This window comes from Bremia lactucae, linkage group LG2, assembly GCF_004359215.1.
Source record: "Bremia lactucae strain SF5 linkage group LG2, whole genome shotgun sequence".
Classification (NCBI taxonomy): domain Eukaryota; phylum Oomycota; class Peronosporomycetes; order Peronosporales; family Peronosporaceae; genus Bremia; species Bremia lactucae.
Window position 1 is genome coordinate 3,570,955 of NC_090611.1, and position 19,070 is coordinate 3,590,024.

The 19,070-nt window shown below is 43.1% G+C and overlaps 3 protein-coding genes across 3 annotated transcripts; 2 read left to right on the forward strand and 1 right to left on the reverse strand.

Annotated features, from left to right (window-relative positions):
• Positions 1-12,258: 12,258 nt before the first annotated feature.
• On the forward strand, positions 12,259-13,139 carry CCR75_001024 (uncharacterized protein; the record flags this gene model as incomplete). Its single annotated transcript, XM_067959129.1, has 2 exons — positions 12,259-12,576; positions 12,633-13,139. 2 exons carry the CDS (start codon positions 12,259-12,261, stop codon positions 13,137-13,139), a joined length of 825 nt encoding a protein of 274 aa, XP_067821699.1.
• A 234-nt stretch (positions 13,140-13,373) lies between these two features.
• On the reverse strand, positions 13,374-16,764 carry CCR75_001025 (uncharacterized protein; the record flags this gene model as incomplete). Its single annotated transcript, XM_067959130.1, has 5 exons — positions 13,374-13,779; positions 13,838-14,208; positions 15,381-15,772; positions 15,841-16,640; positions 16,757-16,764. 5 exons carry the CDS (start codon positions 16,762-16,764, stop codon positions 13,374-13,376), a joined length of 1,977 nt encoding a protein of 658 aa, XP_067821700.1.
• On the forward strand, positions 16,727-18,833 carry CCR75_001026 (uncharacterized protein). Its single transcript, XM_067959131.1, has 2 exons — positions 16,727-17,110; positions 17,167-18,833. Exons 1-2 carry the CDS (start codon positions 16,793-16,795, stop codon positions 17,671-17,673), a joined length of 825 nt encoding a protein of 274 aa, XP_067821697.1. The 5' UTR covers positions 16,727-16,792; the 3' UTR covers positions 17,674-18,833.
• Positions 18,834-19,070: the final 237 nt, after the last annotated feature.

The window sequence follows — 19,070 nt, forward strand, 5'->3', positions numbered from 1 at the left end:
TAAACTCGGAGACAGAGCCAGCGAGTGGGCTCTCACATGTGGCTCGACCATGGATGTTGCATTTCCCACATGGTATTAGCTGAAACAGCAACTGCCTTGCATGTTTGCACCACCTAATCAGGCTTTTCGCGTGCGATCCCGTGGTCCAGCGGCTCGCCAGGATAAATGTATTCTAGGGAACTATGTCCAAGAGTTGAGTTCTCTAATTGCTGCAACGCATGGAGACCCATTACAACAATTGATTACATTTACCATCTTCATGGAGGTCTTGTCGCGAAGGTTGCCCGACCGGAGGTTTACCGATCTCATCCCGCTACTTTTAAAGCGGCGGAATTCATTGGGTTAAAGCTGAGTGTGACTTTAGCCCACACGGATTGGTCCACATAAGCATTATATCAGCTCTTCGGGCACTTTGGGTTTGGGTTCGTCTAATAGACCGGAATCCATGGATCTCAGTCTCGCGAAAGAAGAAGAAAATCTGCAAGCTGTGGAACAGCATAAGAACATACGTAAATGTTATATGTGCGGAAGCCCAAAATATTTACGTCCAGCTTGTCCACTGCGTCATCCACGCAAAGCTCGAGGGAGCAACAATTTTAACCTATATATCGACATTTTCCCGCTCCGTATCAGAAACCTGGTACGGTGCGGGAAAATGTCAATATACAGTAGGGGCGGGGCGCCGTACTGGGGGAACCCTAGGCTCTGTCGAACCTCTGGGAGGTGACAGTAAATAAAATGCTAGCCCCAATTAGCTCTGCGCTTAATGGCACGGGGTGGGAGTACAAGTCTGGCTTGTTAATCGCTCAGGCGACGGTAAAGGGCTTTTATAAGCCATGGTCAATTTAATTGACTCAGGGGCGTCTTGAAATTATGCTCGACGTCTTCTCTTGAAGAAAATCAGCGATATGCTGAAGCGCTTAAAGCACGTGAAGGCGACAAAAAATCACTATTCGCTTAGCGACTGAGACTCGTGTCACTCTTCCTAAAGTTTCGTTGAACTTAGGTATTAAGCTTCTAGACTTGTCAGTGCGGAACACTGTCTCGTCCTTGATTTGGATTCGATATATGATCTCATCCTTGGTATGGTTTAGCTTGTGCGGCGAGCGAATCGATTTGGAGGTCCAAGACCTTAGGCAACGCGCAATGTTTCTAGTAAAGCTTTGGTGAGTCATGAACCCACTTTGCTAGGCAAAAAAGCGCTATTGGCGCAAATTACTGACCGAATCTGTCAGTGTGCTAGACATTGAATGTCTGAGTTAATGAACTCCAACGTTGAAAACACTAGTTTTGAGCCCTGCCCAATAATAGGGGGTGGAACTGCACGTACTTCGTCGAGCGCGTAATGAATCGCTGAATGCTGAAAGCGTTGAAGGCCTAAGGCCGAGTCATCAAGGGTGTATTTCTCCGGAGACACATGGGGTAGCACGTCGTAGTCCACCGAGTGCGGTCGGCCGAGGTGGCATGTAACGGACTAAAGTTGCCCTATGTTACACAAGCCCATTAAGTATACTTTGTGTGCTTAACGAGATGGTCAATTATTTCATGTGAAGTATTTAGACCAGCCACTTGGGTGTGGTTACTGCCGGATGTCTTCTCGATTCACTCAAACATTTTATCAACGCACTTGTTGCTACATATAAAGCTATTATATTTCTTTGCAATCCTGTTTCACAATCTTGTGGAACAATAGTTTATAAGCTATGATTTAACAAGAATGAGCCTAACCCGGTTAAATTTTGCATTACAGACAAGTAACTTTAGGCAGGCGAGATATTGTATGATCACGCAGCTTATCAAGAAGTTTTGAATGTAAATCGAATTACACTGCTGATCAGTGGTGTGGCAAATGAATTACTAGCAACATTCTTACGCGTTTTTGTAACGGGGCACCTTTCGCTAATACTGCTTCAGAACAAGCCAACCTGCCCTGATAACAGTGAAGGTGAGGTGCTCAATTACTTCACGTACACTGACGTGCAGAGAAAGCTTTTCAATGTTGCTTAAGGGTCTTCGAAACTAAAGCTCGATGCTAAGGCTTAGTATAAAGATATAGTGTAATGTTTATGATCTTTTTTAACTTCCTGCGTAACGATCTTGTTATGTACTGACTTTAAATTTGATATATTACCGTAAAAAGTATGTATAGTGACGCTTTGCGCACCGCTGATGCGTAGGTTTAGCAGCGATTGGCGGAGTTGTTTCAAACTTAAATCACCAATGATCAGAACTGTCGCATCATTGCTACAATGCTAGCATATACGCTTATATTTGACATGATCAAATCTCCTTTATTATCCCTCCTAAAGGAAATAAAATTATGGATCGGGTCACCCCGTTACATCAGCACCCTCTTAACCAATACTCACTATATTAATTGATGTAGAGTACTATAGTGTCGCTATCTGTAAGAAAGCACTTGTTGGTCCATTTCAATTCCAACTTTTTGCTCATGGTCACTAAGCCTGTGCGCGTCACATGTAAGGCAGCAAACCTGGCAGCTACATAGCTTAAAGCAATTACAACAGTTGATGCTCAGGCCTCTATCGGGGAACAACTCCCTCAAACTTCGATGGAGGTGTCTTCTACGAGTCGGCTTCATCATTCTACTCAAGGAAAAGTGTGAAGGTATCCCGTTCGCTCGAAGCCGATTCCGTCAGAACCAGTGGGCTCTAAGGGAATGCTCAAGTATTAATTAGAAGATGTTCGAGTCTTCAGACTTTCATGATGAAGATCATCTTTTATTGATTTCGATAAAGAACAGTACTGCTGATGCAGAAATTACCCATCAGGAACAAAGCGATCGTAAAAATCCTTTCGAAAGTATTGTAAGCTCAAATGCTAAGGCACTGGGCGTGGGGCACTTCACTCGTAGTGAAGTGCCCCATGCCCAGTGCCTAGAAACACTGAGCGTAACGATCGACTCCTGTAACCACAAGGAGAGGGACCGCAATACCTTGCGGTTCGTCCCCAAAAGAACCTAGGAGATTGTACTGCGCCCTTGACGTATCAGGAAGATGGATCTCCCCTGGAGAGGCAAGGTAAACCTGCCCCTCGAGGCAATTAGTGCAACGTATAGCGTCCACCGACAAGGGACCTCTTTTCAAACCGGTCATGTACTGTAATCAATTTGTTAAGTCACGGATCGCGGCTACGATTTTTGCCTTCTGTATGAATGTTTTCCAAGCTTAAACAAGGGATTACATATCCTCGCAATGCTTGCCAGTATACCATTGATGTCGGCTAAGGCATCGGTGAAGAATTCGTCTCGTACTCACCAGGCTTGTAGTCTGGACGAGTCAAACAACAAAATTCTGTATCGCTCCTTGCTCTACTCGAGCCCTGAATTCGGCACGTGGCGGCTCATACGTTTACCTGAGCCGGGTCTTAAAGACTTTATACGACCCAAACACTATATGGATTTCAAGGCTTGAGACCAAGATTGGCACGTTCGGCCAAGTTGGACATGCCAAAGTAAATTATCAATTACCTTGCGTATTTCTACGAAGTAAGCCTCGCCTTGGCTGCTTTTTATGAACAACTTATTAGTTGGTCTTAAATGAGCAACGGGTGACCTTCACGCTTATGCCCAACATTCGCGATACTTAGTCAGATGGATCATGATTTAGCCAATTGATAAAGATATACATAATACTGTATTTGAAGGGTCTTCCGGATGGTTCCGTAAACACCCACATGTACCGTGAGTTTTGAGCCGCTAGATCAAGCGATCTCTATAGCAGTGCAAGAGGACTCTAGCCTGAAACAGTCTTTAGTCCACTCTAATACTTGTCGTCCACCGATGCGACAAGTAGATGCAGGTCCAGAATATATGAACCATATGTATGTAAAGAGCCAGAAACCTCGTCTACTAATTACATGCGATTGCAAAGCGTATCGCTGTTAAAAAAGACAGGGCACTACGCCTTAAATGTGGTGCCTCGCGCCCAGTGCCACGAAACACTGAGCGAAACGTTGGACCTTCAACTAAGAATAGCAAAGGACGCGGATCCGACGTTGTTGCGGCTACTCCCGAGATAATATCAAATCGAAATTTAGTACGATGATATCAACATCGTACTGTGTACCCTTTAACATTTATTGGATACCAACTGTTGCTAGGCGCACTGTCGTCCTCGTTAGAAGTAAATCGCGCTCGACGAAATGAGCCACGATCTTCTCGCGATTGGCGTCGAATGAAATTGTCCAATCGAAGAGGGACTGTAGTGGCAACTTATTTGTCACTTCGACAAGCAAGGCGATGAGGGTAGCATCCTCACCAGGAGTAACACACAACGTTTGTGTGATAGTAGCAACCTTAGGCTAAGAAAGTGCGATCCATGGATAAACAAATTGGCAGCATCGATCCGTTACGATGCATGTCTGTCATTCATCAGATGGATACATGGTAAACGTCTTGGAGCGTCCACAAGCGTGTGCATCTTCTACGAGTGAGTGTGATGAGTTCACTTGTGGTTCGTTAGCTTGCACGGCTGCACAAGACCTCAGTGTGGCTATCTATCACACTGTGGAGCTAGATCCCGACGGCTGTGCGCAAGCACAGGCAGGGTCGAAGGTCGGCCTCACGAATAATTTGAGTGGATTGAAACAAAGGATGCTTTGTTTGAAAGCAATACAAAGAGAAGTTTAAACGCCTGTCTATATGAGACAGAGCAAAAAGCCTTTGATCGACTGGAGAGTCTATCGTAGAGGATTTCACTGTGGGGGCGCGACCACAGCTCAAGGCAGTTGGGAAGATATTTTCCAAACAATAAGGAAACTTGAGGAAAATTTGTTGCCAATAAGCTGAGGGAATTAGGTCGTAGGGACCTTTGGAAAAAGGATCCAAAGATGACACGGATATTGAATGTCTTCGTATACAAATGATTAAGTGTATGCGCTTACACATTTGATATGATAGCGCCTCCGAAGTTATCTTGGGCGATAATTCAATTGACAACGGCTGAATCAAAATGGTTCTTGCGTGATTTGCATAGTGGCAAAGTGAAGTAGATCTGCGTACTTGTCCCGGATGATAAGTACGTGGCCGATATTCGGTCGGCAATAATATTCTTTCAGAACGAACAAGTTTTCGGCAGCTTATCAATAGACGAAAGTGTCCTGGTTGAGAAAACTCGAATAGAGCGTTTTACATCTCAATCTTGGGAGTCGTTGACAACTAGAGATCCTTTATATCAAAATTTGATCGAATTCAAAGATGTGTTCCATTCTTTGGAACCATGCGAGTTGTCTAGAATAAAAGCAATCGACACGAATCGACTTGATATCAGATTTAAAATACTGTGTTACCACTACCTCGTGAACAAGTATTAGCGAACGACAAAGTCTTTGCCGATCGCTTAGCAGCGGGCCATGTTATAAACACATAGGTCTCCGACCAAATGTGTGCCTAAGGCAACAGGAGAGAGCGGGGTACGGACACTGATACAGGCATACTTCCAGGACTATATCGTTGCAGCTTACAATTCATTTAATGTGCATGCACTAGAATAAATTGTAAGCTGCAACGGTACCAGCTCAAACGCGGATACGTTATCATTGACGGTAATTCTAAGAGACCATCGCTTCGTCCACGTATCTGATGAATAGATTCGATCACATTCTCATGCTTGAACAGGATTTTTCGTTCACAGCAGTCAGCAACCAAGCGGTATGCTTTGGGAATATCTAGTTATGCCACAAAAGCTTCGTAACGCCAATGTAACACAGATGTGTAATCAATCCGTTTAGATCGGTGGGAGATTTTGCTGTGTTATTTCGATGATGCCTTCATTCATAGCCGAGCCATGAACGGAAAGTCGGCCGTTTGAGTACATCGTACCCAAGTCCAAAAGGCTTTTACAAGCATAAGTTGAACGCAAACCTCAAGAAGTGTATATTCGTCGCAAGCGAAATACCACTTCTTGGATGCATCTTGGGTAAACACAATTAATTCTCTATCCTGAAAGCATCAAGGCGGTCACCGACTGGCCTAAGCCAGTTGATGTAAAGATACTTCGAAAGTTCCTCCGCTTAGCGGCGTACTTTCATAAGCTATCCATGAAACCAGTAAAATCGAGCAAATTTTCCAAAATAATAAGTGACAACAGCGGGAAGTGTACAACTTTTCGGGGTAAAAGGGTACGGCATTCGAAACAATATCGAAGAGTGAGTCCAGGAGAGCTATCTCTGATTTGCGCGCTACTCGGTTTGTTGGTGCTTAAGTTTGTTCAAGCTTTCGCATTGCGGATTTTATCAGATTATACATAAATTAAATAATGTCATGTCAATTTTTTGAATTTAAATGAAAAGGGTATAAATATTTTAGCAAAAGATTTTTCTTAAGAAAATACCTATCCTTTTTTATTTTTATTTAAATATTCAGTTATTAGGGGTTTTCAAGTTTTTTTTTTACCTAAAATGTATTAAATGCTATTTTAATCTTTTTTATTTTTTAATAAAAATAAGATCAGAGCTCGAATATGAGGAATAACTGGAACTATTACCCTATTATCTACTTCTAAAAGCCTAAATTGACCTATAGCTAAATCATCTTCTTGTACCACATAGCTATCAAAAATAAAAGGCAACACTCGGGTGAGGGACGTGCAACGATACAGCACGAGTATGTTTGTAGCCTTAAATGATGTGTGGTAAATACTAGGAAAATTACCCCCTGACGTTGATATGGGCGACACCTTATCGGTACGAGGGCTGTCACTTGATAAAAAACATTATTAATTAAATAATAATTTTATTGTCCCCTCTGATCGAAAGCGTAACGGGAATTTGCTTCGACTCTAAGAAGAGGGGACGTATTAACGAAGTATCTCTTCGAGAATACGGGTTGCCTTCTCCGTCTGACCATCTGTTTCATGATGATCAGAAGTTGACATTTTCAACTGTGTTCTACGTGATTTGAACATAGTTTGCCAAAATTCCGCTGCGAATCTAGGGTCTCGATCTGAGACCCATTCGCGGGGCCGTGCGTAAAGACGCATGGTCCGTGTACAATGGGCGGTCTATCTCCCCACTGGCCAAATGGTGACCGCCTTGACCTTTTCTACCGTGTTTACCCACGATGCACCCAAGAAGTGATATCTCGCTTGCAGCGAATACACACTGCTTGAGATTTGCATACAGCTTGTGCTTGCGCATAAGTGTAAGAGCCTTTTGGACGTGGGTACGATTAACTTCAACGTCCGACCTTTATACATGGCTCTGCTTTAAACGAAGACATCATCAAAATAACTCAGTGCGAAATATTGCACCGATCTTAACAGATTGGTATCACATCTGTTAAATGTCGCAGGGGCATTACTAAGTCTCTGAGGTATGACTAGCCGCTCTTATTCCATACCACTTGGGGTGCTTTCTGCTGTGAACGGACCATCTTGTTCGTGCATAAGGATCTGATAGAATCCATGCACCAGATCCGTTGACGAAAACGTAGTAATCTTTGACATACCATAAACGATTACGCTTTTCGTGGTATCGTCGGTTGAGCCGGTACCGGTGCAGCGTTCAATTTATTAAACGCATGCACAATCCGTAATCCTTCTGTTGTTTTACGCTATGTGGGCAAGTTGATTTTCTCACATGGCCCGCTGCTAAACGTTTGGCAAAGAATTTGTCGATCGCTTTTTCTTGTTCACGAGGCAATGGCCATTGGTTAGTGACACAATTTTTCCAACCTGGGATTAGGTCGATTTCTTGTCGAGCGCCTTTATCCTCAGGCAACTCGCACGGTACTGATTCAGGGAAGACATCCTTAAATTCTATTAAATCCGTATATAACGGGTTTGTCTTCAAATACTCCACGATTGGGACGTAAAATGTTCAATTCGAGTCTTCTCATCGAGGACAATTTCGTCAATCGGTGAGCTACTGAGAACCCGTTCACTCTCAGGAAATACTATTGCCAACCGAATATCGGCCACGTAGTTGTCACAGATGACAAGTACGCAGATCTGTGACTTTGCCACTACGCAGATCACGCAAGAACCGTTTAGATTCTAGCGTGGGCAATTATGTTATCTTCGAAGTTGACTTCGGAGGCGCTACCAGATCAAGTATATAAGCGCTTACACTTGATCCATTGTTTACTAACGCATTTGTTGTCTCGTTTTATGTTTAGAATTTAATTCCAAAAGTACCTGGGAACCTTTGACCACAGGTTTCCGGGGATATTTTCCCACTGAAATCATTTGGAAAGTATCCTCCACAACTGCCCCTAGCTATGGTTGCGCTACTACAGCGAAAATTTCTACGATCGACTTTCCAGTCGATTTAGGACTTTCGCACTGTCTTTTATAGACGGGCGTTAAGAACTTTCTTTTATGTCGCTTTTCAAGGAAGCATCCTTATTTCTTGCTACTCAACTTATTTTACCCTTTAACGTGTATTGGATACCAACTACACGTTTCTTAACCGTTACAGATGCGCCTTTTGCTAGGCACACTGTCATCCTCGTTAGAGGGTATCGTGCTCTATAAATTTGGCCCTGCGATCTTCTAGCGATTGACCTCCAATAAAGTTATTCGACGCCCCACAATCGACTAGGGACTTAAATGGTAACTTGGACACTTTTATTATCAAGGTGATGAGGTAACCTCATCTCCTGGGGGCAACTAATAACAATAAATGTGTGTGAGGAGCAACTTCTGGCAAAAGCAAATTCTTTTGACGATCCGCCTCGCCGTTGCAATTTTGCAGCAGCGTCGGATCCGCTTCCTCCGCTGTTCCTAGCGAGATGTCAGTGTTTTTGCTTAGTGTTCTTAGGCACTCGTCGTGGAGCACTAGACGTAGTGGCCCGTCTTTTTACAGCGATTACATTTCTGTAACCGTTCGTATCTTTAAGAGCAAGTTTTCTCGCTCTCTACATCCAAGAGATCTAGGGGTTCAGAACCTCCGTTTTCTAGTCGTCTAGGTGGAGGATGCACCCAAGTGGACAAAAGCATGTTTCAGGCTGAACTCCTCCTGTTCCGCTATAGAGATCTCTTGGTCGAGCGATTCTAACTCTAGCCAGAACAGGTGAGTCTTTACAGGGCCGTCTGTAAGACGTTTATCAAACACAGTTACCTGTACTTGCTCATCAATTGGATGACTCACGATACAACTGGCCAGGTATCGTGTGTTGAGCATAGCATGCAGATGATGCTTGCCCCGCTTTAGATCCAGGAGCTCGGCTCGAGCCATGAATCCGGGACGTGGTGGATCCAATGTTTGTCTGAGCCGCGTCTTAAAGACCTCATACGACCCAAAGACGAATGGGTTGTGAAGCTTGAGCCTCAAGGCCCAAGATTTGGCACGCCCGGATAATTTGGGCATGCCAAATTTCACTTTCGTCACATCATCTCTGATACAGCGAGCTTTAATAGCGTCGTTTAACTCGACACCCATCTCAAAAGGAATTCGCCTTCGACTGCCTTAACCTAAGAGATTTCTATCTTTATGCTTTCGGGTCGACGCTGAAGCGTCGGCCCATTAGCAGCATTTACATGCTGCTGTCTCAACAGCTACAGTTGTTGAGCATCCTGTTCTCTCAACACCTCGGCGTGCTGAGAGCCTTGCTGGCAAATGCAAGGCTACAGAAGACTAAATCATCCGAATGGGTGAGCTGACGCCCGTGGATGTGCGCAATATTCATACCAAATTTCCTGAAATGGCTCTAACGTACGACTATGAACTTGACAGGTTTCAAAAAGAATGTGTTATCCATTTCTCGGGCCGTCGAGTTCGTGTTGTATGAACTCGGCTATGGCCGCATGCTTTCCATCTCTTCCCATAGTATACAGCATAGCGCCAACGGCTGGCCCGCCTTCGACCGATCATTCGTTAGATCGCACTCCATTCAATGGCACTCAAATTAAACCACATGCGTGGCGTGATAGCATTCTCGAGGGGCTGGATAGCTCCCTCCTTCTTCATCCAACATGTCCATGTTAGATGGAACGTGCGTGGGCCGTTGAACGGACTACGAAGTTCTACCAGCTGCAACGGGGCACCTTTCACTAGTACTGATCAGTACTAGTTAACCTTACACTGATTACAGTGAAGGTGAGGTGCCACGAAACTTCACGTACACCCAAAGGTTCATAGGAAGGTTTCGTGCAAAGCTAAGGGGTATTTAGCTTTAGAGGTTCAGACTAAAGCTTTACAATAAATAAACGTAAAACTGTATTGATGTATTTAGTTTCAAACATAAAAATCTTTTATCTTTACTACTGAACTGATTATATTTATATCTAACTAAGTACGGCGCCTCCTTGCGCACCGCACAATCGTGTCCTTTTACGATTGGCGGGGTTGATCTAGACTTAAAACGACCAATTAATAGAGCTAATGTCTATGCATCAAGATTACCAAATTTGGGAATATTGGAACTATTTAAGTCAAAAGTAATAAAGATGATAATTTTGTACTTCTTTATTTATTTGCTCTCATAGGAAATAATACTAAATATTCCTCTTAGATGGAATAATACTTCACACCCCGTCATTGCGAGAGCATCGAGAAATTGCGTCAGTTACAAATTGTGCTTTGCTGTATGCATGCACCAACAAGTGCTGACATCCTCATTCAGGACTTTCCCAAGATCTTGCACATAATAGTCCTTGTAAATAGACAATCTGAACCTCTTTAAAAAAACTTTCAAAGCTGTAATAATTCCGATACTTAAACTAAATAGCTCACTTCTGAGGCAAACGCTTTTTACTTAACCTTGCTTTCACATGTGTATATGTTAAGAAAAAAAAAACAGATCTTTGTCTTATTATTCAATCTTTACTATTGTCCACGCCAATATATTGTTTACAATCTATAAAGCTCGTCCGCTTCGTTTGACGTGAGGTCGAAGAGCTGCTAGTGAAATGAGTAGCGCTTCCTCGGATCGGATCGTACGACTTCCTTGTTCTGGACACGTATTCACCCACATATCAAAGAGCGTACTCGAATCCTCTCCACTCACTACAACAGTCTCGTCCGCATCCACGCACTCTTCCAGACCAGCAACGCCACCAAAAACAATCAGTGCGTGGCGAAATGTTGGCAATGAAAAGCCAGGGTCATCCACAGATAAAGTCCCCCTTTCGGACGTGCCGATTTTAAGGTCATAGCCACCAGAAAATGGACAATCTGTCCACACATTACTCAGTAAAGGGGCAAAACGCGTCGTGTAGCCCCAATACACCCCAAGTTGTTCCCGAGGTTCGGCTAGCGACACCAATGTACCCACCACTAGACCATGTCCAATATTAAAATCATTTTTCAATGTCTTCATAATTGACAATTACAAAAGCACGTACTCTTTTTTTTAAACTCTTTCGATGCTTCATCAATTTTCACAGTCACACGTATACCTGGTTGTATACGTTTGTCGACCACAACTTCTCGTGAAAGACCCACGTAGACATGGGATCCTTCCTTCTCCTTTAAAGGTCGATCAGTGACCACACCTTCGCGGTATACGCTCCACTCGTGCGCTCGCAAGTGATGCGGACAGTCTAATGGATTCAATAGACCAGCACAGCTTAGATCTGAGTGCATGGGAAAGAGAGCACGCCGCAAGTACTGAGGCGTTTCCAGGTACTGAAGAATCCGAGCCATAAACACGTGGCAGTCGTGCGCACGTTTCTTTGGTACTCCACTAGTGCTTGCAGAGGCAGCTAATTGATCGTCAAATACAATAATCTCGTCAACTTGGAAAATGACAGCAGCACGAGCGACTTGACCGGCCAAGTACGTTTTAAGCTCCTTCGTCTGAGCATTGTCGAGAATGGAGCCAGGAATGGCCATGCTCAACGTGTACGCACGTCCTTTACTATCTCGCTCAGTGTCTAATTGTTGTTGTATCTGCTGCTTTTTTTCTACTTCTCGCTGTGCTTTTACATTCACTTTCCGCTTCTTCCGAGCCTCACGTTTGAGTCTCTGAGCCTCCTCGGGGTCGATCGAGTCGTCCGACGAGCGAGTTTTAGCACTTCCATGATCCGTATGCGTTCTGGAAGCTTTCGTATCGAGATTTTCTGTCGTTTTGAGTTTACGCACAGGTTTCGGTGCAGTCAAGGCAGCTGCGTGCAGCGTCGCGAGCTCCTCGTCGCTAGACTCGCTGCTGATCATGCGTATTATTAATGGAGACGGACCACGAAGGGATTTTGACCAATAAGAGGTAGCATTTGCAAGAACGTTTCCAAAGTAGTCATCAAATGATTATTTTTACTAAACCTTCTCATAAAATAGTTTAACAATAAAGGCCCGTGTATGGGGACTACGGCCACGAAGGCACGTGAGGCCCATTCAAAGGCCAAAAGCAAGCCTAAGAATAATCGCAGTGTCCAGCACCAGAAGATTCAATCTGCTAGGATAACGGGTGTATTGGCGCTTTCTGAAAGCAAGTTAAAAACCATTCCTCCGGAGATTCTTGAGCTGTCAACGCTGCGCACGCTGGACCTTTCGAGCAATAAACTAAGCGAGTTGCCATGCGCTATGAACAGCCTCACATCGCTCAAGATGCTAAAAGTGTCCTTTAATGTCCTCGTAACGCTTCCGAATTTGTCAAAATTAAAGGCACTCACCTCGGTACGAATTGTCATTTTTTTTCGTGTGCATATATGATTGATTATATTATGAAATAGTTGGTGCTAGATGGTAATATTTTAAAAGATATTCCGCATGCTCTGCCTCCAAACTTGGCCAAACTTTCGCTTAAGGGCAATGACCTGCGTACCATACCTCAACGTGTGATCGCGTTAGGTCAATTGCAAGAGCTGGATCTGTCGGAGAATGGAATTGTGACGTTGCCTGAAACTATGAACCAGATGCAGGAGTTGGAGGAAATTAATTTAGATGGCAACAAATTAACAACTTTGCCGGCAGTTTTTGGAAGATGCAACAAGCTTAAAATTTTGTCGGCACGCCGAAATTTGCTAGCAGGGGATGTCTTGATCCAATCCATTGCTGCGGAAGTGTTGGGAGAAGGGTCGGCAGTTCAGGTGTTAAACCTCGATGGTAATTCCATAAGTAAAGAGCATTTGCAACGCATGAAGGGCTTTGACGCGTTCCTCACTCGACGGACAAAGCTTAAGAATAAAGAAGTTCATGGCGGTCTAAATTCAGATTTGAGTTTATGTGGACTAGATTAAATACACGAACTTTTTTACTTGTCCCTGTGATACTTTATTGTCGTCAAATCAATCAGTTATTTCTAATATTTGCTATATCGTGTTCATTTCAAGATTAAAAAGGTAAATAAATTGTAGTTTTCGCACATAATTAAATTTAACATAGGAAGCGAGACGACAAAACAAACAGAAGAGCGGCATTTTCACTTACATTTGCCAACTCGCACATGTCACGTCATTAAAAGCCATAGATACTCATGTCTTTCTTCTCCTCGCAACTTCTTGAACAATATCACGTCCATAAACATCCGAATCACACTTTGGCGATGCCTGCTTCTCTCCGACGGAACCTTGAGACAACGACTTTTTGTAGCCACTGCTAGGACCATTCAGCGCATGGATCTCATTAGAAATTACATCCTTTTGAAAGACCAATTTATTCTGAATCGGATCAAACACAAGCCAATCATCGGGTCGCCGTATCGTTCGATTCGCGTATTGCATTTTCACCTGTACCAATTTTGCCATTGCTTTGATACACGCGTCATTATCCACAGGTGGAAATACTGACATATTGTCAATGTTATCGCAATTCTCGTATTGTGTTTCATCTTCTGACAGTAACTCGGGCAAATCTGGCTCTGACAGCATAAATGGCAAACTGCCAGACAGAATACGTCAATAATATAAAGTTGTACGCAGCTTGATAATCCACTTACTACGTCGGTAGAACCTCAAACAATTGATGCTTTAACCAACGACACGAGAAAGAGTCGAGTAGCAGCAACCAACCTCGGTCTAGCAATCCCCAGTGCTTCGCTGCATACAAGGCGATATATACGCCTAAAAACTGCAGCGTGGGCATGCGCACACGCACCAGTGGTACAAGAGTAGTGTGCATACTGATCTCCTCGCCCAGCGTCTCTGCAAATGAAAAATGGGGGTACAGTTTGCACACGGCGAGGGCAGTTGAGCAGGCCTCGTCCATTAGATTCACCATGACACCTATGCCGGCTGCCAAGTACACGACAAACCATGGCGCGCGATAAGCAGCATTAAGGACGTGCAACATATCGTTAACGCCGAATAGCTACCGTTGGCTAGGACTGATAAATTAACGAGCGTGTATTTTCTGCTTAAGCGAACAACATTGATAAATTTTCCAATAAAAATTCTTTTGCGTCAAATTTACTGATATTTACACGGGATTTTGAGATGCATAAATAAAATTGTGGTCACGCGAAGTGTTATTAGCCAAAACTTGACATTGTGATAATGCAGTTTATTACGAAATAAAAAGATAATTTAAATTGAATTAAAATACCAAAAGCATATGAATAATGTAGTGCAACGTAATTGTAAAACGACTATAATCGTTTAATATAAAAACTATGTCGTTATTTGTAAATGCAATTCAAAAACGATATGTTTGAAATAGCTTTTGCAAAATACTATTCGGTATATATATTTTTTCGAAAAAATAAGCCGGTATAGCGACACACACCCTTCGGTATCGCCACCCCCGTTTGTTTGGTAGCGTTAAAAGAAGTTACAGATTGCTGACAAGATAAAATATTTTCAAGGAATGACAATTCTACTGCATCACAAAATCAACATTTTTTTTCCTCTAAAATCGTCTTGAGAGCCCACCCTTTAATATCGCCACCCCCGCTTATTATATCAAGAAACGGTACACACCCGTTTATCTAACTAAAAAAACGGTTTAATGTGGGATTANAAACGACCAATTAATAGAGCTAATGTCTATGCATCAAGATTACCAAATTTGGGAATATTGGAACTATTTAAGTCAAAAGTAATAAAGATGATAATTTTGTACTTCTTTATTTATTTGCTCTCATAGGAAATAATACTAAATATTCCTCTTAGATGGAATAATACTTCACACCCCGTCATTGCGAGAGCATCGAGAAATTGCGTCAGTTACAAATTGTGCTTTGCTGTATGCATGCACCAACAAGTGCTGACATCCTCATTCAGGACTTTCCCAAGATCTTGCACATAATAGTCCTTGTAAATAGACAATCTGAACCTCTTTAAAAAAACTTTCAAAGCTGTAATAATTCCGATACTTAAACTAAATAGCTCACTTCTGAGGCAAACGCTTTTTACTTAACCTTGCTTTCACATGTGTATATGTTAAGAAAAAAAAAACAGATCTTTGTCTTATTATTCAATCTTTACTATTGTCCACGCCAATATATTGTTTACAATCTATAAAGCTCGTCCGCTTCGTTTGACGTGAGGTCGAAGAGCTGCTAGTGAAATGAGTAGCGCTTCCTCGGATCGGATCGTACGACTTCCTTGTTCTGGACACGTATTCACCCACATATCAAAGAGCGTACTCGAATCCTCTCCACTCACTACAACAGTCTCGTCCGCATCCACGCACTCTTCCAGACCAGCAACGCCACCAAAAACAATCAGTGCGTGGCGAAATGTTGGCAATGAAAAGCCAGGGTCATCCACAGATAAAGTCCCCCTTTCGGACGTGCCGATTTTAAGGTCATAGCCACCAGAAAATGGACAATCTGTCCACACATTACTCAGTAAAGGGGCAAAACGCGTCGTGTAGCCCCAATACACCCCAAGTTGTTCCCGAGGTTCGGCTAGCGACACCAATGTACCCACCACTAGACCATGTCCAATATTAAAATCATTTTTCAATGTCTTCATAATTGACAATTACAAAAGCACGTACTCTTTTTTTTAAACTCTTTCGATGCTTCATCAATTTTCACAGTCACACGTATACCTGGTTGTATACGTTTGTCGACCACAACTTCTCGTGAAAGACCCACGTAGACATGGGATCCTTCCTTCTCCTTTAAAGGTCGATCAGTGACCACACCTTCGCGGTATACGCTCCACTCGTGCGCTCGCAAGTGATGCGGACAGTCTAATGGATTCAATAGACCAGCACAGCTTAGATCTGAGTGCATGGGAAAGAGAGCACGCCGCAAGTACTGAGGCGTTTCCAGGTACTGAAGAATCCGAGCCATAAACACGTGGCAGTCGTGCGCACGTTTCTTTGGTACTCCACTAGTGCTTGCAGAGGCAGCTAATTGATCGTCAAATACAATAATCTCGTCAACTTGGAAAATGACAGCAGCACGAGCGACTTGACCGGCCAAGTACGTTTTAAGCTCCTTCGTCTGAGCATTGTCGAGAATGGAGCCAGGAATGGCCATGCTCAACGTGTACGCACGTCCTTTACTATCTCGCTCAGTGTCTAATTGTTGTTGTATCTGCTGCTTTTTTTCTACTTCTCGCTGTGCTTTTACATTCACTTTCCGCTTCTTCCGAGCCTCACGTTTGAGTCTCTGAGCCTCCTCGGGGTCGATCGAGTCGTCCGACGAGCGAGTTTTAGCACTTCCATGATCCGTATGCGTTCTGGAAGCTTTCGTATCGAGATTTTCTGTCGTTTTGAGTTTACGCACAGGTTTCGGTGCAGTCAAGGCAGCTGCGTGCAGCGTCGCGAGCTCCTCGTCGCTAGACTCGCTGCTGATCATGCGTATTATTAATGGAGACGGACCACGAAGGGATTTTGACCAATAAGAGGTAGCATTTGCAAGAACGTTTCCAAAGTAGTCATCAAATGATTATTTTTACTAAACCTTCTCATAAAATAGTTTAACAATAAAGGCCCGTGTATGGGGACTACGGCCACGAAGGCACGTGAGGCCCATTCAAAGGCCAAAAGCAAGCCTAAGAATAATCGCAGTGTCCAGCACCAGAAGATTCAATCTGCTAGGATAACGGGTGTATTGGCGCTTTCTGAAAGCAAGTTAAAAACCATTCCTCCGGAGATTCTTGAGCTGTCAACGCTGCGCACGCTGGACCTTTCGAGCAATAAACTAAGCGAGTTGCCATGCGCTATGAACAGCCTCACATCGCTCAAGATGCTAAAAGTGTCCTTTAATGTCCTCGTAACGCTTCCGAATTTGTCAAAATTAAAGGCACTCACCTCGGTACGAATTGTCATTTTTTTTCGTGTGCATATATGATTGATTATATTATGAAATAGTTGGTGCTAGATGGTAATATTTTAAAAGATATTCCGCATGCTCTGCCTCCAAACTTGGCCAAACTTTCGCTTAAGGGCAATGACCTGCGTACCATACCTCAACGTGTGATCGCGTTAGGTCAATTGCAAGAGCTGGATCTGTCGGAGAATGGAATTGTGACGTTGCCTGAAACTATGAACCAGATGCAGGAGTTGGAGGAAATTAATTTAGATGGCAACAAATTAACAACTTTGCCGGCAGTTTTTGGAAGATGCAACAAGCTTAAAATTTTGTCGGCACGCCGAAATTTGCTAGCAGGGGATGTCTTGATCCAATCCATTGCTGCGGAAGTGTTGGGAGAAGGGTCGGCAGTTCAGGTGTTAAACCTCGATGGTAATTCCATAAGTAAAGAGCATTTGCAACGCATGAAGGGCTTTGACGCGTTCCTCACTCGACGGACAAAGCTTAAGAATAAAGAAGTTCATGGCGGTCTAAATTCAGATTTGAGTTTATGTGGACTAGATTAAATACACGAACTTTTTTACTTGTCCCTGTGATACTTTATTGTCGTCAAATCAATCAGTTATTTCTAATATTTGCTATATCGTGTTCATTTCAAGATTAAAAAGGTAAATAAATTGTAGTTTTCGCACATAATTAAATTTAACATAGGAAGCGAGACGACAAAACAAACAGAAGAGCGGCATTTTCACTTACATTTGCCAACTCGCACATGTCACGTCATTAAAAGCCATAGATACTCATGTCTTTCTTCTCCTCGCAACTTCTTGAACAATATCACGTCCATAAACATCCGAATCACACTTTGGCGATGCCTGCTTCTCTCCGACGGAACCTTGAGACAACGACTTTTTGTAGCCACTGCTAGGACCATTCAGCGCATGGATCTCATTAGAAATTACATCCTTTTGAAAGACCAATTTATTCTGAATCGGATCAAACACAAGCCAATCATCGGGTCGCCGTATCGTTCGATTCGCGTATTGCATTTTCACCTGTACCAATTTTGCCATTGCTTTGATACACGCGTCATTATCCACAGGTGGAAATACTGACATATTGTCAATGTTATCGCAATTCTCGTATTGTGTTTCATCTTCTGACAGTAACTCGGGCAAATCTGGCTCTGACAGCATAAATGGCAAACTGCCAGACAGAATACGTCAATAATATAAAGTTGTACGCAGCTTGATAATCCACTTACTACGTCGGTAGAACCTCAAACAATTGATGCTTTAACCAACGACACGAGAAAGAGTCGAGTAGCAGCAACCAACCTCGGTCTAGCAATCCCCAGTGCTTCGCTGCATACAAGGCGATATATACGCCTAAAAACTGCAGCGTGGGCATGCGCACACGCACCAGTGGTACAAGAGTAGTGTGCATACTGATCTCCTCGCCCAGCGTCTCTGCAAATGAAAAATGGGGGTACAGTTTGCACACGGCGAGGGCAGTTGAGCAGGCCTCGTCCATTAGATTCACCATGACACCTATGCCGGCTGCCAAGTACACGACAAACCATGGCGCGCGATAAGCAGCATTAAGGACGTGCAACATATCGTTAACGCCGAATAGCTACCGTTGGCTAGGACTGATAAATTAACGAGCGTGTATTTTCTGCTTAAGCGAACAACATTGATAAATTTTCCAATAAAAATTCTTTTGCGTCAAATTTACTGATATTTACACGGGATTTTGAGATGCATAAATAAAATTGTGGTCACGCGAAGTGTTATTAGCCAAAACTTGACATTGTGATAATGCAGTTTATTACGAAATAAAAAGATAATTTAAATTGAATTAAAATACCAAAAGCATATGAATAATGTAGTGCAACGTAATTGTAAAACGACTATAATCGTTTAATATAAAAACTATGTCGTTATTTGTAAATGCAATTCAA